Source organism: Giraffa tippelskirchi, chromosome 5, assembly GCF_054371585.1.
Source record: "Giraffa tippelskirchi isolate mGirTip1 chromosome 5, T2T-mGirTip1v1.2.pri, whole genome shotgun sequence".
Taxonomy (NCBI): domain Eukaryota; kingdom Metazoa; phylum Chordata; class Mammalia; order Artiodactyla; family Giraffidae; genus Giraffa; species Giraffa tippelskirchi.
This window is the reverse complement of record NC_137279.1, coordinates 1,452,062-1,477,923: the sequence shown is the minus strand read 5'-3', so window position 1 is coordinate 1,477,923 and position 25,862 is coordinate 1,452,062. Positions and strand designations below refer to the sequence as shown.

General features: G+C 63.8%; 2 protein-coding genes across 6 annotated transcripts in view; both read right to left on the bottom strand.

The window, feature by feature from the left end:
- Positions 1–17,520, bottom strand: part of CACNA1S (calcium voltage-gated channel subunit alpha1 S) — a 57,629-nt gene extending 40,109 nt beyond the window's left edge. For 4 of the 5 annotated variants that reach the window (XR_014053008.1, XM_081487358.1, XM_081487359.1 and 1 more), the window contains exons 1-3: positions 17,177–17,520; positions 15,687–15,792; positions 1,271–1,410 (exon numbers count right to left, since the gene is read on the bottom strand). Coding sequence is in view for 4 of the 5 variants with exons in the window: in XM_081487358.1 (XP_081343484.1) it covers positions 1,271–1,410; positions 15,687–15,792; positions 17,177–17,328 (398 nt within the window). In the remaining variant the exon portion in view is untranslated. Of the gene's footprint in view, positions 1–1,270; positions 1,411–15,686; positions 15,857–16,356; positions 16,433–17,176 lie in introns of those variants that run through there. The other variant, XM_081487361.1, reaches the window with a different exon arrangement.
- A 1,124-nt stretch (positions 17,521–18,644) lies between these two features.
- On the bottom strand, positions 18,645–19,187 carry ASCL5 (achaete-scute family bHLH transcription factor 5). The gene has a single exon (XM_081487489.1). The coding sequence runs from the start codon at positions 19,185–19,187 to the stop codon at positions 18,645–18,647; it is 543 nt and encodes a 180-aa protein (XP_081343615.1).
- Between the last annotated feature and the right edge of the window lie 6,675 nt (positions 19,188–25,862).

Here is a 25,862-nt window from a genome sequence, read left to right as displayed (position 1 = left end):
TGCCGTCCCGCCATCTCATCCTCTGATGCCCTCTTCCCTTCTACCCTTGGACTTTCCCAGCATCAGGGACTTTTCCAATGAGTGGTCTGTTGGCATCAGATGACCCAAATGCTGGAGCTTCAGCTTCTGCATCAGTCCTTCCAGTGCTGATCTCCCTTAAGATTGATTGGTTTGATCTCCTTGCTGTCCAAGCAAGACCTTCAGGACTCTTCTCCCCCACCACAGTTCGAAGGCATCAATTCTTTGGCGTTCCACCTACTCTTCGGTCCAGCTCTCACAACCGTACATGACCACCGGGAAGTCCTGTTATGATGAGGTGGTGGCTGCTAGATCTTATGTCATGGGCTTAGCCATGTTCCCCACCCCTCACTCCCAGTTCATATGCTGAAACCCTAACTCCTGGGACCTCAGAATTTGACTGTATTTGAAGACAGGACTTTAAAGAAGCAACTCAGTGAAAAGGAGGCTGTTAGGGTGGGCTCTAATTGTCTGACTGGTGTCCTTAGAGGAAACGTGGGCACACATCAGGGGAGCTGGTGGATGGAGGCAGGATCGCTTGGGGACACAGCAAGAAGGTGGCCGTCGGCAAACCGGGAGGGGAGGCCTCAGGAGAAACCTGGCAACGCCTTGACCTCGGACTTCCAGCCTCCAGAACAGTCAGAAAATACATTTTTGTGGTATCAGCCCCCGGCCTGTGGCATCTTGTCCTGGTGGCCCAAGCACCCTCGCGTGCTTCCTGCGTGCTCAGTCACTTCAGTCACGCCTGACTCTTTGCGCCCCATGGGCTGTGCACCAGGAGTGCAGCAGGCTCCTCTGTCCGTGGGATTCTCCAGGCAAGAATCCTGGAGCCGGCTGTCATGTCCTCCTCCTCCAGGGGATCTTCCTGACCCAGGGACCGAACCTGCGTCTCCTATGTCTCCTGCATTGGCAGGCGGGTTCTTTACCACCAGCACCACCTGGGAAGCCCAAGCAGACTCCCACAGGTTACTAAACGTCCGTTCTCATGAACTCAAGTGACACGTGCTCCACACAGGCCCATGGAAAGATGGTAACGAAGGCTGAGAAATTTATGAGTGTCCGGAAACCGCTGGGCCCTGGAAGCACGCACACGTTTGCAGCCGTGTGTGCAGAGCGCAGGCAGGCTGGCGGTGCTTGGCTGGGGAGGGTGTGCCTTGCTGGCACCCCCCACTGCCCCCACCCCTCACTGCTGCACCACCTCTGGGCCCTGGGGTCCCCACCAGGCTCGGCCCCGCACCGCAGCCTCGCTCACCCCAGGAAGACGATGATGAAGTCCAGCAGGTTCCAGCCGCTGCGCAGGTAGGCGTCCTGGTGGAACAGGAAGCCGTAGGCGATGATCTTCATGGCGGCCTCGATGGAGAAGACGATGAGGAAGAAGTACTCCAGCTTCTCCTGCGGGCGAGGGGGCCACGCCAGGGCTCAGCCGCCTCGGACGCCTGCCCTGCGGTCCCACCACCCGGGTCCCTCCCGCCCGCGGGGGCCGTCCCCAGGGGCCACGCCAGGGCTCAGCCGCCTCGGATGCCTGCCCTGCGGTCCCACCACCCGGGTCCCTCCCGCCCGCGGGGGCCCCTCCCCAGGGGCCACGCCAGGGCTCAGCCGCCTTGGATGCCTGCCCTGCGGTCCCACCACCCGGGTCCCTCCCGCCCGCGGGGGCCCCTCCCCAGGGGCCACGCCAGGGCTCAGCCGCCTGGGGACGCCTGCCCTGCGGTCCCACCACCCGGGTCCCTCCCGCCCGCGGGGGCCCCTCCCCAGGGGCCACGCCAGGGCTCAGCCGCCTTGGATGCCTGCCCTGCGGTCCCACCACCCGGGTCCCTCCCGCCCGCGGGGGCCCCTCCCCAGGGGCCACGCCAGGGCTCAGCCGCCTCGGGACGCCTGCCCTGCGGTCCCACCACCCGGGTCCCTCCCGCCCGCGGGGGCCCCTCCCCAGGGGCCACGCCAGGGCTCAGCCGCCTCGGATGCCTGCCCTGCGGTCCCACCACCCGGGTCCCTCCCGCCCGCGGGGGCCCCTCCCCAGGGGCCACGCCAGGGCTCAGCCAACTGGGGACGCCTGCCCTGCGGTCCCACCACCCGGGTCCCTCCCGCCCGCGGGGGCCCCTCCCCAGGGGCCACGCCAGGGCTCAGCCGCCTGGGGACGCCTGCCCTGCGGTCCCACCACCCGGGTCCCTCCCGCCCGCGGGGGCCGTCCCCAGGGGCCACGCCAGGGCTCAGCCGCCTCGGATGCCTGCCCTGCGGTCCCACCACCCGGGTCCCTCCCGCCCGCGGGGGCCCCTCCCCAGGGGCCACGCCAGGGCTCAGCCGCCTCGGGACGCCTGCCCTGCGGTCCCACCACCCGGGTCCCTCCCGCCCGCGGGGGCCGTCCCCAGGGGCCACGCCAGGGCTCAGCCGCCTCGGATGCCTGCCCTGCGGTCCCACCACCCGGGTCCCTCCCGCCCGCGGGGGCCCCTCCCCAGGGGCCACGCCAGGGCTCAGCCGCCTTGGATGCCTGCCCTGCGGTCCCACCACCCGGGTCCCTCCCGCCCGCGGGGGCCCCTCCCCAGGGGCCACGCCAGGGCTCAGCCGCCTCGGGACGCCTGCCCTGCGGTCCCACCACCCGGGTCCCTCCCGCCCGCGGGGGCCACCACCCGGGTCCCTCCCGCCTGCGGGGGCCCCTCCCCAGGGGCCACACCAGGGCCCAGCTGCCTGGGGACCCCTGCCCCTGCGGTCCCACAACCCGAGTCCCTCCCGCCCGCGGGGGCCCCTCCCCAGGGGCCACACCAGGCACTGGGGCCGCCTCTGACGTCCTCTGTGCCTCCTCCCTCTTTGTCTTCCGAGCGTATCCCCGGCTGAAAAAGCCACACGTGTTTCTGCCTGGTTCCTTTCCTGTCTTCCTCACCAGAATATAAACTACCGGGCCGCAGGGCGGGGGGAGGGCGGGGGTTGACTTTTTGCTCTTTGATTTTGTGGGCACACTGCTTTGTGGAGTCGTGGTTCTAGGACCAGGGACCAGAATGATGAGCCCTGCGGTGGAAGGGCAGAGCCTTAACCACCGGACCACCAGGGAAGGTCCTGTTTTTAGAAAAAGACTTTACCAGCCTGGAATGGGACGGAGAGATGAACAGTCTGGGCGGCCCCCCGATGAAGGCCCCAGGTGGCTCCGCTGTGGGCATCTCCTCCCTCATCCCAAGGACTCACGGGAGGAGGGGGAGCACTCACTGGGGTTCCAGAGGGGCCTTCCGGGCTGGTCAGAGTCTTCCCTTTCGTCCACTTTCTGTGACCACCTCCGCCCATCCCACATGCCCACATCCAAGGTTGACAGGCACCTCTCGGCGGGCACAGGCGCCGTCAAGCAGGGTGGGGGCATTGCGGGGTCCCTGCCGTGGAGGGGGCCCCGTAGTTCAGGGGCTAAGGCTCCTGGCTCTGCCCCCCTCGCCCCGCCCCCAACAGAAGGGGGGACTCCTCCAGGCCTCTCCCGACCCCACCCAGTCACCCCTCCCTGTCCCCGGGTCCAGGAGGCAGCTATTTCCAAAGTAGCAGCTCACCCTGTCAGGGCTCCAGGCTGACACCACTGTCTTCTGAGCCAGGCTTCAGAGCTCTGTACCCACTCCCGCCCCGCGCCCCTCACAGGCTCGACCCCTGCACAGCCCTGCACAACTGACCGCAGGAGCACAGATAGCGTCCTCTGGAGCCGACCCCCAAGGAGGCCTGAGCCCCACCACCCACGCCTGCGTCCCCATGGGTCACCCTCCCCCCAGGCCAGCACCCGGCGGAGCCATCGCTGCATTAGGGCCGCCCGGCTAACGACCCGGACAGGAATTCACATTTACTTCCAATAGGGTGGGCGTGGGAGGCAAGGTCCCCAACAGCTCATTCCCACGGATCCGGTCGCAGAGACCTCCCCATTTAGTATTTAGAGAATTTTCCTAAAAGCATGATTTCCCCTTCTATCCAGAGCGGGAAACTGAGACACATATGGGCTAGGCCTGCTTTCCTCAATGGGCCCCTCATTTCTTCCACCAACTTGTAAGCCCAAAGCTTCCTCCTTCTTCCAGAAAACGGCACTGTAGGATGGGAACACAAGGGTGCACCGTCTACTGAAGGGCTTGTGTGGGGCCTGTGCTTGAGCTAAGTGAGGCAGCCAGGAACTGGGGCCATTGCCCTGGGGGGTCACGGTCCAGGGCTGTCCGGCGGCTCCCTGCGAGGGTGGGGGCGGCACAGCAGAGCTGAGGGGGGCGGGGGTCCCATCCCCTGCAGGGCAGCCTGAGGGGGCAGGCAGGAGCAGCTAGTGAAGTCAAGTCAGCATTGAAACGCTCCAGTGGCTGCCGCCCCGGGGGCAGAGGTGGGCTTAGCGGAGGGAAAACAGAGCCCAGAATAGCTGCAGAGCTCACAGGCGTGGCGGCTGGCCATGCACCGCGGGGAGGGGGGCGCCTGCACCTGCCCCTGCCCATCCTGCTTCCGCTTGGCCACCAGGAGCCTGTCGAGGCCACGGGTCACGCCGGGTCTGCGGCCATTAGCTCCCGCCCAACCCTGAAGCACGGGGAGTTACCGAACTCTGGGTGGGCACCCTGTGTGCACACGCCCTCCGGAGGCAGGGGGCCGGGCCCCTTCCGTCATCACAGGAACAGGCTCCCGTGGAGTCACCCCAGCCCCCCAGCCCCGGCTCTCTCCCCGGGGCTCACTAAGCGCCGCCCCGGAGGCCGTCTGTGACGGCCCTGGTGGTCAGCCTTCCCGGAGCTCCCCAGCTGCCTGCTCCCCCCGCGCCCCCTTCCCTTCGGCCGCGCCTGCGTCCCCCTGAACCGCCTCGTGGTTCTCCTGGAGCTGTGGTCCGCTGTCGTGTCCGGGGGCGGCCAGGGCTGGGCCCCGCGCGTCCTGCCTCTGACCTGAACGTCCCTCCCCAGATCCTGCTCCTCCACGCAGTCCCTGCTCGGCCGACGGCACAAACTTGCTGAGCGGGACTCCCACCTGGCTCTTTCTGGGTGCCTCCTACTGCTCTGCCCTGGGCCCCAGCACCCACCACGTCCAGACCTTTCTGCAGCCCAACGTTGTCTGGATCCGCCTGCCCCCAAACTCACACAACCTGTGCCCCCGCGCCTACCAGGCCCGCACGACCCCCGGACTCCCCCCCGTGACATCCAGGCCCCCGCATCTCCTCTGCCCCGGCCCTCTGCCTGTGTCCCCGGGTCCCTCAGCCCAGCAGACCTCACACCAGCCAACATCCCTCTGAGCTCCCGGGGTGAGCTCCTCCCATGTATCCCGCCGTCCCCGCAACACGGGGCCACTCTTCACCACCCCCTCCCCCAGCTGTAGCCCCCTGAGACCACTTGTGGGGTCCCGAAGCTTAGGGCTGCCCATGGTTTCTCTGCTGCCAGACAGAAGAGGTGGCGGTCCCCATCAGCAATGGGATTGGGGAGCAGGCAAAAGTCACCTTAGGCAGCGTCCCTGAGTCTCTGCTGGTGCGGGGCGAGGGGAGATTTCGTGGGGGGACTCCACCCCCACCCCCACGCCAGGCACGGCTCCCCCCAATCTCCGCTGAAGGCGCCAGGGCTCAGGGCTTCCGCCCTTGCTGTTCCCCTGCTGGGACCGTCCTTCCAAGAGAGCCCCACAGCTATGCCCTTCTCTCTCTGGGACCTCAACTCCAGCGTCATCCCTGGGCCCCAGGACCCCTCCTCCCCTCCCCGCTTGCCACGGCCTGTCTCGTCCTTCCTGACCGTCCCGCCTCCTGACTGGACAGTCCTGAGCCGCTGCCCTGTCCCCGGCGTCTGGAACCCGGCGGCCGTGTGGGTGTCTGTGGGCGATGGCGCCCTGGTGCCAGCCCTGGGTCCTTGCCTGGGGTGAGCACCATGCAGGCTCCAGAAGCGGCCTTTGGGAGCTGTCAGAGCGACGCACACGACCCTCAAGCACGCAGGCGGGTCACAGGCCAAGGCGGGCTCACGGAAGCCACGTGGTGGGCCCCGGGGGTGAGCCCGCACAGCCCGGTGCTGACGTGGTCCACGGGAGATAAGTGCCATCAGCGCCCGGCGGCCGGGATGGGCAGTCGTCCGCAGAGCTCTGTGCCGGAGCACGCGGGACCACCTGGCACACAGTAGGGGCTCAAGGAATGTTTGCCGAATGAGTACACAGCAGAAAATGTCATCTCTGCTGCCTCACGCCTCAGAGGCCTCCCCATCTCCGTTTCTGAGAAGAGTCGCTGGACCCCAGGCTCTGACACCCACGCAGGGAGACAGTGCCCGCCCCAGAGCCCCCTGTGCTGCCCGGGCGAGCACCAGGAGCCTGTCTGACTGGCAACTGAGACCAGCTCCCTGCAGTGCGTGCTGAGTCGCTCCAGTTGTGTCTGACTCTTTGCGACGCCATGGACTGCAGCCCGCAAGGCTCCTCTGTCCACGGGATTCTCCAGGCAAGAACACTGGAGCGGGTTGCCATGCCCTCCTCCAGGGGATCCTTCTGACCCAGGGATGTAACCTTGGTTTCCTGTATCGCAGGCAGATTCTTTACCACTGAGCCCCCAGAGAAACCCCTGCAAGGAAGGGCCTTAACTACCAAACGTCCCTGCACAGACAGGCCACTCACCGGGGCTCCAGGGCCACTCTTGGCCGGAGATGGGCCTGCTCTGCGACCCTAACCCACAGACCATGCGCCTGCTCCTGGGGGCGCTGGAGCCAGACCCCCCGAAGCCCCGGGCTGAGAACAGCGGGACTCAGACTACACCCCACCCTCCTGCTGCCTCTGTCTCCAAGGGTCAGCCGTCCTGGCTCAATTTTCCGTGCCCCGAGGCCCTGGGCTCCATAGGGAGATGGAGGCGGGGTGGGGCTCCCTCTAGGGGTCTGCGGGCCTCAGTCTCCCTGTCTGACCACACTGGGGCCTTCAGGACAGCAGGCCTGGACCCTGGCGTCCCTGACGTCAGCGGCCCCTTGGAGGGCTCTGGGCTCTGCAGGGTCCACAGAAAGGCCCTGCAGGCTGGTCCGGGGCAGGGCGCATGGAGCTGGGCAGCTCCAGCCACAGAGCCTGGGAAGGCAGCGGATCCTCCCCAACCCCCAGGCCTGAGGCTCCTCCCTTAGGGCCCAGGCGCTGTGACCTGTTTGGACACAAATCTTGCTGGGGGTGGGCGTGGGGCATTCCACTTTTCCACTCACAGTTGTTCACTGTTGGGACCATCTGCGTCAACGGGCCAGAGAGGATTTGGCTGAGGGAGGGAGCCTGTGTGCAGGGGGCGCCTGTGGGGTCTCACAGCCGCGCTCGGAGCGGGCCCCCGGGTGCTGCCGCAGCAAGATGCTCCCAGCCCTGCGTCCTCCCCAGTATGCTCCCCAAGCAGACACTGGGCCCGCTGCCCTGGGAGAGGTAGGGGGCGGGTCCCGAGGTTTGTCTCCTAAAGCCCCCCGCCCCGGCATGTGGGAGGACTTGAAGTGGGGGCCGTATCCCCAGCAAAACAGAACCTCAGCTCAGGGTTTGGAGGTTCGAGGGCCTGCTTCCTCACAGCACCCTGAGCTGCGGCAGGGTCTGAGGGCACCAGGGGACCCCTGAGTGCTGAGAAAGCAGGGAGCAGCCCCACCAAGCACTCCTGCCTCCTGAACTGCCCACGGGGACAGCAGACAGTGGCCTGGGGAACTGCGTGTCTAGAACGACATGGCCTCGAGGGTGGACGGGGCCGACGGCCACCGCTCCCGGATGCCGCCTGAGACCTGGGCCGGGCCACGGGGTGAGCGAGCGGAGACTCAGCACGGTCCAGTTCTGGAGGGGCGGGCGTAGGGCCCAGGCAAAGTTGGCTTCTGGGAGCAAAGAGGGTACCTCTTGGGCACCAGGCTGGTGGGTTGAGGGCACCCCTACTCTGCTGCTTTTCCTGCACGGAGGTGAGGGAGGTGGGGATGAGGGGGCGAGGCTCCGGCCCACCTGCCCTGGCTCAGCCCCAGGCGTCCCAGGGAGCTGGCCTGCGGCCTGAGGCGCCACCGCCCACGGGAGTGCAGGCCCTGGGGTGTGTCTGCAGGACCCTTCAGCCTCCAGGCTGGGAGGATGGTCCGTTGGCGGGAGGGCGGGAGGGCAACGGCTGCATTCATCCTGACACACCCTCCCCTGCATGGATGGGACCTGAGCCCCCCACCCCCCGGCCTCCCATTCCCTTCCCGGGAGGAGGAGAGCCAGCTCCTGCAGGGCCTGCACCAGGGTGGGGGTCAGGAGTGTGTCCAGAGGGGGGCAGCAGGGCTGAGGGCCGCGGAGGGGGAGCCTGGTCACCTGGGAGAGGGCAGGAAAGCGAGGCAGCCACATCGTGGGCACGAGACGGTGCCTGGGCCGTCATGGTGACAGCCGCGCTGGTTCACTGAGCTCGTGCGCCAGGCCCTGCTGTAGTCACACACACACACATGCAGGTACACACACACACGCACACATGCATGCACACGCGCACACACATGCACGCACACGCTTGCATGTGCACACATGCGTGTACACACACAAGACATGCACGCATGTGCATGCACACTCGCACACATGAGTGCACACACGTACTCATGCTCACGTGCACACACATGCACACTCGCACACATGTGCATGCATGCATGCACAGACATGCGCATGCATGTGCACGCACACACGTGCAAACACATGTGCGCACATGCATGCACACACAGTGCACAAATGCACACGCGCGCACACGTGTACACATATGCACGCACCTGTACGCACATGCACACACACGCACGTGCACACACACACATGCACGTCATCCTCACAGGGGCCTGGAAGGGCGGCACTCCTACCCCCACCGAACGGATGAGGAAATCAAAGCACAGAGGGGTTAAGTAATTTCTCCAGGATCACACAGCGACCAGCTGGCAGGGCCATAATGAGAATCCAGGCCCTGTGAGCTCAACCACCACGTCATGCTGGGAGGGGAGAAAATTCACATGGGGCCCCCCAGGGGGCTCTTCAGATCCTGTCCTTTGCCCTCCAGGCCTGGGTTCCTCAGGGCTTGGCAGTGGGCTGGGAACACAGGGAGGGGGGAGAGGGGGACGGAACAGCCACCTCCTCAGCCATCCCCTTGTGGCCAGACAGACACACTCCCCCCGACAGTTCTGGAAGACAGGGACCACCCCCTGGCTGGCGCTCACAGACTGCAGGGAGCTGTACCCAAGCCAGACTGGGGTGGGGGTGGCAGGTGCTGCAGCTGCCTGAGGCCTGGACTCTGCTGGACCCCCCGGGGCTGACCAGCTTGGGCCAGGTGTGCAGGGCAGCTCCGACGTCTGTCCACCCACCGCCTCGGTGCCCACGCGGCCCCTAGGCTGAGGGGGGCACGGAGGATCATGGGGAACTCTGAGCACCCCGGCAGGAGAGGGCAGGCATTTCACCAGACCCCCGAGCAGTGGCCCTGGCTCGGACCCCTGAGCCCGGCTGGTCCAGGGTCCTGACAGGCCAGGCCAGCGTGGGTCGCTTCCTGGGGAGGTGGTGCGGGCCGAGCGGCAGCGGGCGCATTCCGGACCCTATAAAAAGATGGCAACTGGAGCCCAGGAATGTCAGGGGCCCGTTGGAGGGCAGGCGCGGAGCGGGGGCGGGGTGGCTGGCCCCTCAGCCCCCTGGCTGCCCCAGGCCAGCCTGACTGGTGTCAGCAAGCCGTCCAGACCTTGGAAATCAGCACCGGGTCCTTGCTGGAACCTCTGCTAACAGGCCTGGCCAGGAGTCTGTCAGGGCCTCAGCCCCACCTTTCCTGCAGGTGGACGGCTCTTGGTCGGCAAGAGGGGGCGGTCCTGTGCCCTGGGGGCGGCAGAGCAGCACCCCGGCCTCTGCCCTGTAGACACTAGCAGTGTGCTCAGGACACACGTTCAGGACGCATGCTTAGGACGCAACTTACACACACTCAGGACACACGCTCAGGACACACACCTGAGACACACGCTCAGGACACATGCCTAGGACGCACGCTTACACAAGCTCAGGACACACACTCACACCAGTTTCTCGACTGTCACCGAGAGCCCCTCCCCTTCCCACCCTGAACATCACTGACCTGGGGGCTGTCCCTGTGACTCTCAGGATTCTGCCCAGTAGGAGCACAGATTCCTGCCTGATGGAGACCGTCCCTGATGGACGCACTCAACACCCTGTAGGACACCGGCCGGCTATGTGTCTCACCCGGCAACCCTAGCCTGTCATTTTTTCTCCAGTGTCATAGATTTCTGTTTCTCGAATTCTCTTTGAACCAGCTGTACCCTCCTCCTTGGTCTCTGTGCATTGAATCAACCTATGACATGTGTTCCTTCTATATTTTAATCAGAGTCACGTCTTTACCTTCTGTCTGTGGGCAAAGCGACAGATAAGCAGCTAAAGCAATGTTTCTAGCCTGTCCCAGAACTGGTCGCTCTGGTCACTGCCGCTGCCGTTTTCCTGCGTGGGTCCCCTCGCTCTGGCCCCGGCTGGATGGAGATGCTCCCAAGGGTTTCATTTCATTAATTCAGTCCGGGGGCCCCCAGGGGCAGGGCCCCTCCAGGCCTCAGGGAGCAGGTGGGCCTTCGAGTGGCAGAGCTGACCTCCTGGGGTCCCGGGCTGGGCTGGGGCCGGCGCCCTGGGTCCTAGCTGGGCTTCCATCCCCTGCCCTTCCACCAGCCGCAGGATGGCTCAAGGTCTATTCCCTCCTGCTTCTCTGACACACGCTGGCCCTGTGTGACCGGTGTCCGCCGCCTCCACCAGGCTGGGGGACCCTGACACAGTCAGTGGCAGTCAGTCCTGCAGATACAGAGCAGCGTGCCCTCTGGGGGTCGTGAAGGCGGGGCTGGATCTCTGAGCATCCTCTCTGACCTGCGTGGCAGCAACTCCACAGTCTAGAAAGAGGGGTCCTGGGGAGGCGCTGGGAGCTGCTCTCCTGGATGCCCCCTCCTCCAGCCCCGGCCCGGACCACTCCCCAGGGAAGCAGAGACCTCATGGGTCCCCTTCTGAAGTGGAGGGAGCCACACACAGTACCCAACCAAGGGTCCAGGTTTGCCTGCAGAGCCCACTGGACGGGCACTGTGTCTCAGTTAATCATCTATAAAACTGAGAAAAGCAACGGTGCTACCCTGTGGGGCCGCAGCAGGCATTCAGGGGAACAAGGCCCTGAGCGCGTCAGAGCAGAGCCCGGCACAGGGCAGGGGCCCAATGGATGACGACCAAGATGAAGATGGTGATGGTGCCGTTTGGCTGGAGGAGGGGGTGGAGGTCAGGAAAGCTGTCCAGATGAGTCAGGTGTTGGAAGGAGAAGAAAAAGGTTAAAGAGGTCAGACACAGATGGTGGGTGGGGTGAAGAGGAAGATTTCGTCTGAGATAATCCTTTGGTCATCGCTAGGATTTGCATCCTTTGAGTCCAGAACAAGCCAGGGCCTCTGTGACCGGGGCTCTGTGGCCGGGGAGCCCGCGCAGGGGTACTGAGACCCAGCACGGTAGAGGCTCCTGTGTTGATAGACGAGGCAGCACAACCTACAAGGTCTTGACTCATGCAGAACCTTCTCGGAAGTTGACGGTGCTAACCCCTTTTACAGGTGAGGGTGCGGAAAAGCCAAGCAACTTGCCCGAGATCACACAGCTGCAGCCCCTGGGCCCCCTCTCTGAGCCACCATCTGTGTCTCCAGCCTGGCTGAGGCAGGGCCCACGGCCCCTCGACGGCTGGGATGGCGTCACAGTGGCCGGGACGTCAGCACAGGCCCCCCTTCAGGGGCCTCTGACCACGGCGTCTCCCCAGGCCTCCTGGGCCTCCTGGGCCTCGGCTTCCCCCTGACGCAGCGTCACGGGGGCCCCCAGCTCAGCCCATCAGCCTGGGTGAGAGCTGGTGGGTGGGGCTGGAGTGGCTCCCGGAGGGGCCCCGGCCTCCCGGGGGGGCTGGTTCCCAGAACAGGTGTCAGGGCTCCCCTCCTGAGCGAGGGGCCAGCGGCCCCGGGGCCCTCCCCCAGACAGCCTGCAGTCACCCGGAGTGGGGAGCCTCTGCGGCCCAGGGCTCCAACCCGCACAGCCAAGGGCTGGAGGGCTCAGGCCGCACCTGCAGGGCCGGCGGTGGCCCTGGCTGTCCCCTCCCCCAGGAACGCCTGCGACATCACTGACATCACCGCCTGCTCGTGGCCCTCCCTGAAACCCCCGCCTCCCTCCCCTCCCCGCAGTCCGTCCCACACCCATCAGGCGCCCACCTCCTAAACGCCCCCCTTCACCGTCTCTAAGGCCTCTGTTCACCAGCCATGCTTGGCTGCCCCCGCCCCCCAGCCCACTCTCCGAGGCACCTGAGAGCCGCTCCAACCCCAGCTCACGCCTCCACCTCGTTCCCCCTGCCCTATGTCCGCGTGGCCCTCGCCTGGGGCCCCCTCCCCGCGGGCCTGGGGGTCCTTGGAGCCCCGGCAACCCTCTGGACCGCTCCAGGACTGGCGCGCCCAGGGACGGGGCACGTGCGGGCCTGGCCAGGATCAGCGCCGTTGCAGATGCTGGGACGCCTTCCTGCTGCGCTCCCCCCAGCAGCCTCTCCTTGTGGGGGGCTACGGCCTGTTTAACGTTGGCGGGTGCAGACCCACCCGGGCACCCCCTACCCCGTGACCCAGCTGGGCCTCAGCCTGAGGTGGGTGTGGAACTGGGCGTCCCTCTGCACACAGGCCCACTGCCTCCTCCTGAGGTGGACAGGCCTCCCCCAGGGGTACATTGACACTAGAGGGGTGGGGGGCGGGACTGGACCCTGCAGGGCACCTCTTACCAGGCCGTGGTACAGGCAGCCCAGGCTGGGGACAGCTGTCCACACACCCCACACAGCACAAGGGCACAAACTTGACCCTCCCAGGACCACGGGCAGGTCCTGCCAGGGGGCTCAGGCCCCAGCGGGTGGGGCCTGAGCTGAGAATCTGTCCTTCGAGGTGGCAGAAGGCGGGACCATGAGCGAGCCACCGCCCCGAGTTCCCGGTCTGTGCACCTGCCCCCGCTGGGCCCCGCTCACAAAGCACAAAGACGAGATTATGAAATGATTCACTACAACCACGACTGCAGAGCATCATCCACGAGCCCGGGGCCCGCCCGAGCAGGTCACACTCCAGGTTGCCGGCTCTGCCCTCCCGGCCCAGGTCAGACCTGCCACCCTCTGCGGCCTCCCTGACCCCATGGCTCGCCCAGGTGTTCCTCCAGGACAGCACGCTCGTGCCCGCCGACCCTGCACGTCTCCTGTCCTTTTCACTGCTTGTTTGATGGACTGGACTGATCTCTGTGGAGACAGGAACTCTGGTTCCCGAGGCCGACCCCCGTGGGTGCCAGGGACGTGACAGATTCTCAACAAATGTTTGTTAAATGAATAAGAGAGTGGATGGTGGTCTGGGGGCCTCCCTTCTCCCAGCCGTGGCTCTGCTGGATGGCTGAGGGTGGACAGGAGCTCTCTGGCCTTGCTCAGATTCTTGTAAAGCAGCCAATCGTGGGAAGAAGAGAGAAAGACCCCCGGCCCCTCCCCCTGCTCTGCCCACCCTCACGTCCCTCTCGCTGGTTTTCGTGACGATGGACACGTAACGGACAAGGGGGCGGGAGGCCTCAGCGAGGAGCTGCCCGTGTGATCGTCAGCGTCCCCGCCCTGTCGGGCCACCACAGCCCGGGTCCCTCACGGACAAGCGACAGCCCATCCAGCTCTGACCCTCGACATGGCGACGGCTGCCTGGGAAGGTTTCCCACATGGTCCTGCCCGGGAGTGCATCGCCTCGTCTCTACAGGCTCCGTCACTCAGCCCACAGCAACGTCTGGACTTTTTGAGGGGGCTGTTTTGTTTCAAGATGGAAGGCGACGTGCCCGCTAAGATCTCTGACGCTCTCTGGAGGATGGAGCTCCTTTCCAAAACCGTCAACCTCTTAGGGAGTTGAAATGGAACCGACGCCCCCAGACAGGAACCCCTGAAGGGCGGGGTGGGCACAGGGCGTAGAGAAGGGACTTGTCGCGGGGGCCCAGGGCTCTGAGGAGCAGCTTCCCACACCCGCCTCGCCCACCGCAGATCCCACTCTCTGAATTTTTCCAGTTATAGCCAAGCACATGCTCAGACTTCCAGCTTCTCTCCAACCCAAAATAGATGGATCCCCATGGAAACCAGCGCCACGCAGAGGCAGACAACGCTGTCCTTCCAGGCCCTGGATGCATGCGGCTGGCTTCCTCCTTCCCACCCCGCAGAGTTAGTGCCCGAAAAGCCTCCTGAAATGAGGGGCGGCCACTGCCCTGTCCCCCGGGAGCCTGGGCGGTAGATGCCTGGGGCCACGGTCTCCAGGGGCTTTCCCGGGGCGTCCACGTTGTCACACGTTGGCGGCACAGCGATCCGGGGCAAGTCTGAAAGTCAGAGCCCGAGTCTGAGACTCTCTGGGAAGACGGACATGTGGGGGGACCCTGGGCAGGGCACCCAGCTGAGTCTCAGCTTCCTTGTCTCGTAATGGGTCTAATAACTTCACGGGGGAGTAAAAGAGACAATAATGCAAAATATTTAGCCGGAACTGGGCATCTAATAAGCGCTTGGGCAACACTAAGTGTTTGACTATGGTCTGGTTTTCGGGTAAGTCCATCTTTTCTCCTCTCCAAGCCTGTTTTCTCATCATAAACAGAGTGAGATGGGGAGGACACAAGACACCTGACCCTGGAAGACCCGCTCCAGCTGCGGCGTTTCCCGGCCCTTGGACGTGGGCGCGCTGGGCTGAAGGGAGCGTGGTGCTAACACAAACTCTCCCAGGAAGGCAAGCTCCCCAGAAGCAAGTTTCTTCCGAGTCACACCCAGGGAAGGAAGATCAGCATTCAGCCCCATCACTGGCCTTACTAAGCCTCAGTTTCTGCATCTGTCAAATGGGACTGGTTTAGGGGCTGTGGTGCGGAGGACACAGCCCACTCTCATATGGTGCTTAGCGTTGAGTCCCAAGGCCACAGGTGTGAGCCCCCAAAGCCACAGAAGTGGAGCCCAGAACCAAGGTCACCTCCAAAGCTGACTGAGGCCCTTGTAACCTTTGCCAAAGCCTCCTGATCATCACTAACAAGCTCCCTGACTCCAAATTAGGCCAAAATGCTAAACCCCGTGCTCACCCTATAGCACACTAACCAATCACGTGTGTGTGCACGCTATGTTGATTCAGTCGTGTCGACTCTTTGCGACCCCACGGACTATAGCCCACCAGGATCCCCCATCCATGGGATCCTCCAGGCAAGATACTGGAGCGGGTGGCCATGCCTTCTCCAGGGGGTCTTCCCGACCCAGGGATGAACCCGAGTCCCTTACGCCTCCTGCTTTGGCAGGTGGATTTTTTACCCTATGCCACCTGGGAAGCCCACCCGAACCAATCACCTAACAGGAAACTTCCAGCAGGAATTTTCTTTGTCTATAAAAATTGGCTTCTAAACCAGGAAAGCATCGCCTCTCTCAGGCCTGTTAGGAGGTCGGCGCGCTGAGCTCGCAGCGCCCGCATTATCTCTGATCTTTGTTCTTAGTAAACTCATGCCCTTCTGAAATGCTCCAAGTCTGGACATTCTTTGTCAGCCCACGCTTGGACTGCCTCAGTGCTTAGCACGGAGATGGCACGGCGACACTTGCTCAGCGCTGGCGGCGGATACGACGGAATCCAGCTCAGCTAGGTTTCCCTGCGGAGCTCAGCCCCCCTGCAGGTCTCGGGGACAGGGGTCTCTACCCTCCCGGCGGGGTGCGGGTGAAGCTCCAGCATCACCCACCGGGCCGTAGGCCAGCAGAGGAAGGACGACCCTCTTACCAGGCCGAGGTTCAGTCTGTTGTTGTCGTCCTCCGGCATGGGCAGATACACGGCCAGGGCCACGCAGTTGGCAAAGATGGTGAGTAAGATGATGGTCTCAAAGGGTCTGGGGCAGAGTTAAGGAGAGTGAGGCGCGGGACTTGCGGGCGGAGGGAGAGTGCGCTGGGGGTCTGTGCGGACGACAAAGCCGGGCGATGGGCCCACATAGCTCTTCTGCTCCTGGCGGGGGTTGGGCAGGGACCCTCCTCCAACAAGGGGTTGACTGAGACGTTCAGGGACCGCGAGGTGCTGGCTCCGGTCTGGGGGCTACTCAGCTCCAATGCTCAGGGAGTCTTGAGTCCCATCTCAGTCCCTCCACCCCCACCCCTCGCCCGGCCACCAGCCCTCTGTCCACTCGAAGGCGCTACAGTCAGACAGTCCTCGGGGCCTCAAAGGAGCAGCCAGGGAGGCTGGGCTGGTGTGAGCCGGGCGAGGCCCCCCGGAGCGGGACAGGGAGCAGGTGTGCGCCCTGAAACCTGTCCTCTGTGACTGAGCAGGGGAGACTGCCCCACGGTGCCCGCACCCCCAGGTCCCTGCGCCCCCTGCACAGGGCGAGCCAGCCGTCTTCCAGAGGGCACCCCAGGCTCCCGGATTTGTGGTGAGCAGCAGGGGCCCTGGGGGAGGCTGCCACGGGAGGTGGGAGTGGAGGGGCCTGAGGGGTGAAGAGGGAGGAGCGGAGCTGTGCGTGAGTGGAGGTGGGGTGCGCCCTGTGTACATGGCTCTCGGGAAGGCCCCGTGCCCTTCCCAGCCACCTTCCTCGGGTTTGAAGAGAGGTGGCCTCAGGGCTGAGGCCTGGAGAGGTGCCGGGAGGCAGGCGAGAGAGGCCCCCTGGCCCCCAGATGGAGCGGGCAGGGGGCCCGGGGGTGGGCACAGCAGTGTGGGGGAGGCCCAGTCCCACCCAGACATCCCGGCTCCGGGTTTCCTGTCGCTGCAGCTCCCTCACTCTCTTTCTTCTAGGCAACAGCTGGTGGGAGCCCAGTCTTCCAAAACCCCTCAGAAATATTCCAAATATTCCCAGCCAGCGCTCTCAGCACGCCCCTGACAACGGCCTTCCCTCTGCCCTCATCTCCGACCCCCCTTCCCCAGCAAGCCGGGCGTTTTCATCATTCTTCCTCCCGGAGCTGGTGCCAGCGTGAGGGGGGTTCACGTCCCTGTGCCCAGGGCGTGCGGCCCAGCCAGGCCTGATGTCCGCACAGAGCTCGGTGCCCACCCTCCCGGCCTCCCAGCCGGCCCGTCGGCCCCCGCCGCCCCATGCCATGTCAGGGCCTCCACACCTTCCAGCACCTTCCAGAGGCGGCCTCGGGGACCTGGGCATCGCCCCCAGGCCCCCTGCTCCTCCGTCAGGGCTGCCTTCCGGAAGGCCCCTGACTGCACCCCGGGCCCCGGTGCCCGCCCCAGAGCCTGAGACCTGTGAGACCCCTCCTCCCCTCCGCGCGGCCCCTGAAGGATACTTCCACTCAACAATGCTGATACAGGCTTTCCGCACGGGGTTCTGGAGGGTCAAGCAGAACAAGGCCCGGGGCGGCCTGGGCAGGACCTCCGGGGCGGGCTTCTTGGCCTGCTTCCTCCGCAGGCCCTCATCCTGGACCGGGGACGGCTCCATGGCTCCCGCGGCCTCGGCCTGTCCTGCTCCCCCACCGCTGCCCTCTCCTCCCCGTGTCCCAGTGCCCTCGCCTCCGGGACTGGGTGGCCCAGCTGGGGCGCCTGCCCTGCTGAGCCAGCCGGGTGGGGCGGGATCATTCTCCCTGCTCCGGGGGTAAAATTAGCCTCCTCTGGCTCCCCGCTGGCCAGCTCCGGCTCCGCAGCCAGGCAGCTGTCGCCCCTCCCCGGCCCGGCCGGCGGCATCCTGGTATGTCCCAGAGGAGGCAGGGGGAGGGTCACACGCGGGCCCAGGCTGGAGCAGCGGACAGAGAGCCCAGGACGTGATCAGGAGCCCCCAGCCTCGCTGAGCCCACTGAGGGGCCACTGGTACCAGCTCCCGGGTGTCAGGATTAGTGCCCCTCTCGCCCCACGGCACCGTCTGGAGAAGGTGCTGGGTGGCCCTGCTCAGTAGGAGTCCACAGCCCTCCCTGCCATCTCGACCTGCAGCCATCCGGCCAAGACCCTTCACTCTCACCCCCACGCCCCGGGGTCGGGGGCTCCTGAGTGTGCACACCTTTGTTCCCCACCCGGCTGAATGCATGAGCAAACAGAACACCCCACACACCCCAGAGGCAAGTGCTCTGAGCGGAAGGAGACTGGGCCGCCAGGAAAAAGAGGGTGACAAAGACCCTGAACCACAGAACTCAGCATCTTTATTTAGCCCCTTGGTGCAAACACAGCGCCACACACCCATGTGGTCCGCATGCCCACAGAGTACAGTATGAGGGGGAAAGCAGTTCTCTGTCGACCTGCAAAAAAAGGAAAAGGCCACACTGGGGACTGGGGGTTGGGAGCCTGGGTCCTCCATTAAGGAAGCCAGAAGCAGCTCGGACCACACCTTCCACCCCCACCCCGGGGCTGAGTGCAAGCCGCCGGGCCTGCAGCTCACCCTCTGGGTGTCCCTGGGTGGCGGGTTGGCAAGCTCCCAAAGAGACGCTGGTGTCTGATGCCATCTCCTGGAGAGTCCAGGCGAGGCCCGCCCATCAAGGCAGGCTCGCCTTCTGGGCTGCGCCTGTGGTCCGGAGGGGACGCATCAGGGCCGCAGTGGCCCGGTACACACTGGGACCTGGGCTCAGACCTGTTCCCCCGAGGGGCTGAGGCCGAGGCCGAGCCGGAGCCAGACCCGGGGGTGGCCTCTCTCGTGCGCCTTCTCCGCCGGCTGTCAGGGCCGGGGCTGGGGTGGCGCTGGCGCAGGGAGGATGCGGCGGACCCCGGGGCGCCGGACGGCGGGGACCGCGGGGACCCGGCGCCCCCCGAGCCCGGGCGGCCCCAGCCTGCTCAGTGGCTGCACTCCTCCGACTCGAAGAAGGGCGAGGAGGAGCCGCAGGAGGGCTCGGCCGAGTCCGGCGCCAGGGAGGGCGCCGCCCGGGGCTCGCGGGGCGCGGCGCCGTCGGGGGCGGCGCTCAGCAGCTCCTGCAGGTGCTTGATGTAGCGGATGGCGGCGCGCAGGGTCTCCACCTTGCTGAGCCGCTTCTCGGCCAGGGCGCCAGGCAGGTGGCCGCGGAGGCGCGCGTAGCCCTCGTTGACGCAGCGGACGCGCTGGCGCTCACGCTCGTTGCGCTTCTGGATGAAGGCGGGCTCGAAGGGGTAGTCGCAGGCGCCCAGGGCGCCGGGGAAGGGCGCGCCGGGGAAGGCGGCCGCGTAGGCTTCGCAGTAGGGCGGCCCAGCGGCGCCCGGGTAGAGCAGGAAGGGCACGGCGCCCAGGGGCTCGGCGCCGGCCGGGGGCGCCGACCGCGGAGGGGGCCCGATGCCCAGCGGCAGGCACCCGGGGGCCGCGGGGGGCCGGCGGGCCGCCAGCGCCCGGCAGAAGTCGTCGTTCATGGTGCCGCGCGGAGCCGGACCGAGCGAGCCCCGAGTCGCCCCGGCTCGGGGTCTGCGCGCCCTGCGCGCGGGGCGAGTCACATCGCCGGCCGCTGCTCGGGGCGCACGGACTGGTCAGCGCTTCCTTCCACTCTGGGGGGAGGCTCCGAGGTCCCCCTAAGGCGCGCCATCGCGGCAGACTGGGCGGCCGCGCAGAGGCGGGATCCGGCGCTGGGCGCGGGCCTTCCCAGGGGCGCAACCCTGTGGCTGCGGCGGCCCCGCGCTGGGCTCTTGGTCCTCGCCGCCCTCGGGACACCTGGCCTGCTGCCTGGAGTGCGCCGGGCCGCAGAGGGTCCTGGGGAACCGTCTCTAAAGAGGAGAGTGGACATAACAGTTAAAAAAGGGCTTTCTTTGTGGGCTCCTTTGTGTACCCGGCCCCCGACCCTCCAAGGCGATTGTAAGCATCACCAGCGGAGGCTGTGGGCTGCTGAAGACAGACGGAGCAGGGTTTGGATCCCCGTTCACCCCTTTTTGCTGGGGTGACCTCGCTGAGCCACAGTTTCCAGTAGGGAGAGAATTAAAACATCCTTCCCAGAATAATACTGTATGAGGACCAAATAGGAAAAGAAATACACCCGAAGACACCTCCTCCAGGGCCTGCCTTAAAAAACTGCCCAGCGACGTCCTCTCCCTTGAGAGTGAGGGGCCTGTCTGGTCACTCCCTCCTGCGGGGCCTCACACCTGGAGGCCCCCAGCCTGGGGGAGGGTTGGGGAGCTTGGGGGAGGGGGAGAAGGGGGCGTGTGCCGGCTCAGGCCTCCTAGGTTTGCACGTCCTGCCTCCGGTGCGCAGAGCCTGGCGGCCAGAGTCTGCACAGGTGAAGTGCTTGTTGAATAACTGACGGGGGGATGAGGCAGGAAGCTGGGCCGGTCGCGGGACTAAGTTACACGCGGCCTTTCCCAGACTCCGGGGGGCTGTTGCTTTAGAAATGATTGGCCTGGGCTGCGTTTAGGGGCTACCGCCCCCTCCCCAGCCCCTTCCCCGCGGTTTCAGACCCCACTCTGTCATCACTGACCCGCCCTCTCCCTGTGTCTGCCGTGCCCCACTGGCACCCTCTGCCCCGTCACACTGCTCTGCTGTCGTGCCCTCCCCACTGGAGACCCAGGGTGCCGCCACCCCCGTGGGCAGTGATGGGGCAGCAGGGGCCCAGAAGCCGGGCCAGGCCTTCTGTGTGACAGAGGGCCGGCTCTGCCCCCAGGAGGGGACTCGCTCAGACCCCTGAGAGACCCTTGCACCTTCTCATCACTCCCTCCTGCAGCTCCCAGGCTGGGCCCAGCTAGCTCCGCCCTCTGCACTGAGGGGTGCTGGGGAGGCAGCAGTCCCCTAAGCACCTGCTCTCGAAAGAGCGTGTGAGGCTTCGGGACAAAAGCACACACCCCTTCCTCGCTCCATGGCCTCCAAGGGATCCCCTTGGGAGGGAAGTTTCCTTCAAGGGATGGTTCCAGACAACCTCTTCCAAACGGCCCCTTCGCTCCATCAGGACCAGTCTCCCCTGACACTCTGCCTGCTCCTGACCTCACCCCTCGGGTGACACAGACCTGGCCGGTCGTGGCCTCTCTGCTTCCCCAGTCCTGCCTGTGCTGGCTGTCTGAATTTCCAGCCCCCGACGTGGGCGTTTGAGGCTGTGCATTCTGAGCCTTCAGCCAGACAGTAAGCTGCCAGAGGGCAGGGCTTTCTCTCATTCTTAGGTAGTGCCCCTCAGTCCCTTGCCAGTGCTGGGCATGGAAGGGGGGCTCAAAATTATTTGCAATCAGTCCTCTTGTTTTATAAAAATACGAGATCCAGACTGTCCTCTCCCACGTGATCCCTGCCTATTCATATTCAATTTATTTAAATATAATTTGATAGAGGTCAGAAATTTATTTACATTTAATGGCAGTTTTAATAAATACAACTTGGTATCTGTTTGTGTCGATTCAGTATGCAGCACCCATTCACTTTCCTTACATGCTGTTTACATTTTTTATAAGATGGTCACTGAAGCAAGAAACCTCACAGCTTGACCATGTGTTTGTTGAACCAGGTCTTTCTTTCCTGTTAGACAAGGACTGATAATGTGGCTATAAAGATCTATAAAGAAAGCTGAGCGCCGAAGAATTGATGCTTTTGAACTGTGGTGTTGGAGAAGACTCTTGAGGGTCCCTTGGACTGCAAGGAGATCCAACCAGTCCATCCTAAAGGAAATCAGTCCTGAATATTCATTGGAAGGACTGATGCTGAAGCTGAATCTCCAATACTTTGGCCACCTGATGCGAAGAACTGACTCATTGGAAAAGACCCTGATGCTGGGAAAGATTGAAGGCAGGAGGAGAAGGGGAAGACAGAGGATGAGATAGTTAGATGGCGTCACTGACTCAATGGACATGAGTTTGAGTAGGCTCCGGGAGCTGGTGATGGACAGGGAGGCCTGGCATGCTGCAGTCCATGGGGTCTCAAAGAGCTGGACACAACCGAGTGACTGAACTGACTGACTGACTGATAATGTGGCAGCGAGCTCAGGTGAGGCCACGGCTGCAGGTGAACTGTGATCTGTGTTTTCCTCTGTGGAATGCTCTACCCTGGCGAGGAGCAGAAGGATGTAGGATGTAGGTTATCCTCAAGAGGGCGTCTGTGCATGGGACTGCCCTGGGAACTGGGATGGAACCGTGCACAAAACACTTCGTGAAATGGTAACAATAGGAAAGTGAAAAGTGAAAGTGAAGTTGCTCAGTTGTGTCTGACTTTTTGCGACCCCATGGACTGTAGCCCACTAGGCTTCTCCGTCCATGGGATTTTCCAGGCCAGAATACTGGAGCGGGTTGCCATTTCCTTCTCCGGGGATCTTCCCCACCCAGGGATGGAACTCAGGTCTCCTGCATTGCAGGCAGATTCTTTACTGACTGAGCTATGAGGGATGCTCATTTCATCTGGTTAAGAGGTGAGAAAGCTGAGGCTCATACAGGTGAAGTTACTTACCCAAGGTTCCACAGCCAGTGATCTCATGAACCCCCTATCCGTTTCCCCCCACCCCTGCTCCCCCACTATTTCTCCTAGAGCTTCCCATTTGAATCAAAAGTTCAGAAGGGCGGTGCTGACCTAACATGGGGCTCTTACTAATCTGTGCTTCCTGTTGGAGGGGCTGTTCTACTGCAGGTTCAAATGAGGGCACTGTTTGAGCTCCTGCCAGGTCAGAGTGGTGCCAGAGGTCCCCGGGTGGTCCTGGGAAGATAATGCCCCTTGAAGATGCTCTAAAGAGGATGGTCGCAGGAGGGGAGGACCAGGTGGAAACAGTCAAGCACCTGGAGCCGTACCCCCGGGAACCTGGCGAGGAGGCCCCTTGCCTGAGCTTAAGCACTCCGGTACCGGGCTCCTCCTCCATCCGCAGAACCCCAGCGGGATCTGACCAGCAGCTGGGGACCCGTCCGTGGCCTCTGCTCCTTGACCGGGCGGAACCAGTGCCGACAGCGACACCGTGTGGCGGTGAGGAGCAATAGCAGCTGCAGTTTGCTGAAATTCAAGGTCCGGAATCCCCAGGGCTTTTGGAAAATTCAGCTTAAGGGAGGATCCCCAAGAAGAGCCATGAGGTTTTCCATGAACATCGACTACTTTTCTCCCAGAGGGGGTGGGTGAGCTCACATCAGTTAACTGTTCATTACATACAGATACAGAAAAGATGTATCATTAAACATATTTTGGAGTCTGAACAAAAAAAACCCCAGCAGGTTGTGTGAGTATGAACCAACTTATTAGCTAAAAGCAAGCTTCGGAAATAGTGCATGGGGGGCTGTCCCCGCCCACGTGAGCCCAGAGGTGGCTAGTAAAGGGAGGGCTTGAAGCAACACTCCACCTTTCTAGGGACTCGGCTCCTTGAGGGCAGGGCTCCTTGCCCTGGGCGCCTGCAGCGTGCCTTCCCGGGAGAGGGAGCAAGTGTGTGCAGTGAGAGGGACTCGGACATCTGTGAAGCTCACGAACAGCTGCCCTGGCTCCCTGTCTCCGACCAGGGTGTCTCACAGTCAGATACTGTGCCAGGAAGGTTGTGCCCCACAGTCCAGCTGGCAACAGAGGAGGCCAGGCAGCCGCCAGTGGGGTCTCCTGGGCTCCCTTCCCCCACCCTCGCTGCTCACAGTTCTGCATCAGGTGGCACTGCCCCCCCCCCATTAGCTCCTTGTCCACATCCTGCTAGAGGCTCTCACTGCCCACACACCCCACCCCACGGCACATCATCTCAGCTTCTTGTTGATGGCTTCCGGAGGCACGGCCTGCCCACCCGGGTCCTCCCCCTCTGAGGTGTCCACTGTCACCTGGCCCCCCCACCCCCTCCCCCCCAGCCCTATGCTCTTCCTTTCCTATAAGGAAGTCAAGGACTTGGAGCGACAGCCTCCAGGCAACGTGTCTGCTGAGAGCTTTCCCCAGAGTGCTCCGTGGTCAGACACTTTCAGAAACGAGCCCCTTCGTCCTGTCCTGGAGACGTGTCCCAGAGAAAGGCCCGCAGTGGAGAGAGCTCCTTGCATTTAACCCAGAAACCCCCAGTGGGCCTCTCAAGCCTCCTAACACTGGGTAGAATACATTTCAGGGAATTTCACCTTAAAATCTCTAGCACAAGCAGATGCTTTTTCTTTTTTTAAATAAGAAATGTCACAGTCTCCCTTGGAGTGTGTCTGATAGCCGGTAATTATTTCTAGGAGGATCACCTCACCTCCCACCCCAATATTCAACAGGCGCAACTCAACAATGATCATTTCAGAATCTCCAAGACACTCTGGATCTGACCAAGGAGAAGGGGCAACAGGCCTGACGACCACAAGCCCACAAGTGCCCTCGAGGCTAGAAAGTGATGCCCTGTTCCCTGGGCAGCCGCAGGGCTTGGGTGCCTGGTTTGAGTCCCTGTGCCCCGCTGGCACGCGATGAACAAACGTAGCAGTGCTGTTTGTGAGCCCCAGCCCAGAGCCCCCCAGCCCAGAGCCCCCCACGGCATCCTCCTTGTCTTGGGTTTGCCCCAGGCTGCCACCTGCAGTCACTTGTGGAGAGAAGCCTTGCAGAGCCCTGAGTGGGGCGCCCTGCCGGGACTCGGGAAGGGGGAAGGGAACACAGAAGAAAGGCCGTGGATGGGGCCCTTCCGAAGTCTGCCTCGTGGGCACCCTGCTCTCTGGGCCCCGGAGCCCTCAGCCTGTGACAGAGGAGCTGGCGGCTCAGAGAGGCTGGGGGAGCTGCTCAGGTCCCACAGCGGGGGTCAGCTCACCAGGCTCTGTCCAGGCTGAGGCGTGAGGACCTTCTTAGCCAGGCAGGGGTGCCCCACACTTGGGGGAAGAGACCTCATCTTTACAGGATTTCCTGGGGGCCAGTGTTGGCAGAGGGGCTCATCCTTGCTAACTCCCTGACCGTACCCAGCATTTATGACGCTGGGGAGTCACAGGGGAGTGACTTTGGAGGCAGCTGCCCCCAGCCCCCAGGAGGAGTATTGGGCTCCTGGGAGCGGCTCAAGGCCCAGGAGCCCCGGTGGGTGGCAGCCCTGCAAGGGGAAGGCGGGCTGGCTCTGCCTGACTGGTGAAGGAGCCACTGCACAGGCCTCAGTTTGCACACGTGCAGAATGGGGGCACTGACGCCTCAGCCGTGAGTCCCGTGCCAGGGATCCCTGGCTGCTGGTACTGCCAGCACGGCCGGCCTGGCCCTGGGAGGGCCCCCGGAGCACTAAGACCCTGGGATGTGGCTCTGACGGGCCTGAGGCAGCAGGTGCCAACCCCGCCCAGCACCAGCTCCCAGAGCCACGTCTGTCCTGGGGACCCTCTGTACACGAGGTCGTGGTGGTGTAGTCGCTCAGTCATGTCCGACTCTTGCAACCCCGTGGACTGTAGCCCGCCAGGCTCCACTGTCCATGGGATTCTTCAGGCAAGAACACTGGAGTGAGTAGCGATTTCCTTCTCTAGGGGATCTTCCCAACCCAGGAATCAAGCCCACGTCTTCTGCATTGCAGGCAGACTCTTTACCGACTGAGCTACGAGGGAAGCCCGCTCCTGTACACGAGGGCCTGGCCCTTTTCTCGGGTCTCTGAAGGACTGGGGTAACTGAGCTCACACAAGCCTCTGAAGGAGGTGAACACACGCGCTGCACACCCTCCTGCCCGGTGGATCCACCCGCCAGACCTCCCCTGACCCTCTTCTGGAACACTCACAAGGAAGCACCTGGACTGCTGTGCCTGGGAGTGGGGTGGGGGGGTGGACGAGGCAGGGCCGCGCCTGGCATTTCACTTCCGCTCTGAGCGTCTCCCTACAGCCCTGGGGGGCCCGCGGCCCCCGGTTACGGACGAGGACGCGGAGGCCCAAGGAGGTCACCCTGCTGGCACAGGGCAGAGTGGAGATCCACCCCCAGGCCTGGGGCTCCTGAGTAAGCACTGCTCCCTGCAGACGTCTGAGAGGCAGGAGCCGAAGGAGGCGAGGAGCAAGAGAAGACACAGGGCGGTGTCCTCCGTGTGAGGCGCTCTCCTCGGGGACGCCTGTGCGTGAACACGCTCGCACATGCTCGCACACACATGCACACGCATGCACAGTCACCGAATCCTCCAAGCAAGGACGATCGTCACCCTTGTTTTGCAGATAGGAAAGCTGAGGCACGGAGAGGTAAAGTGACTTTCCCAGGGTCACACAGCTGGTGGATTTTGAACG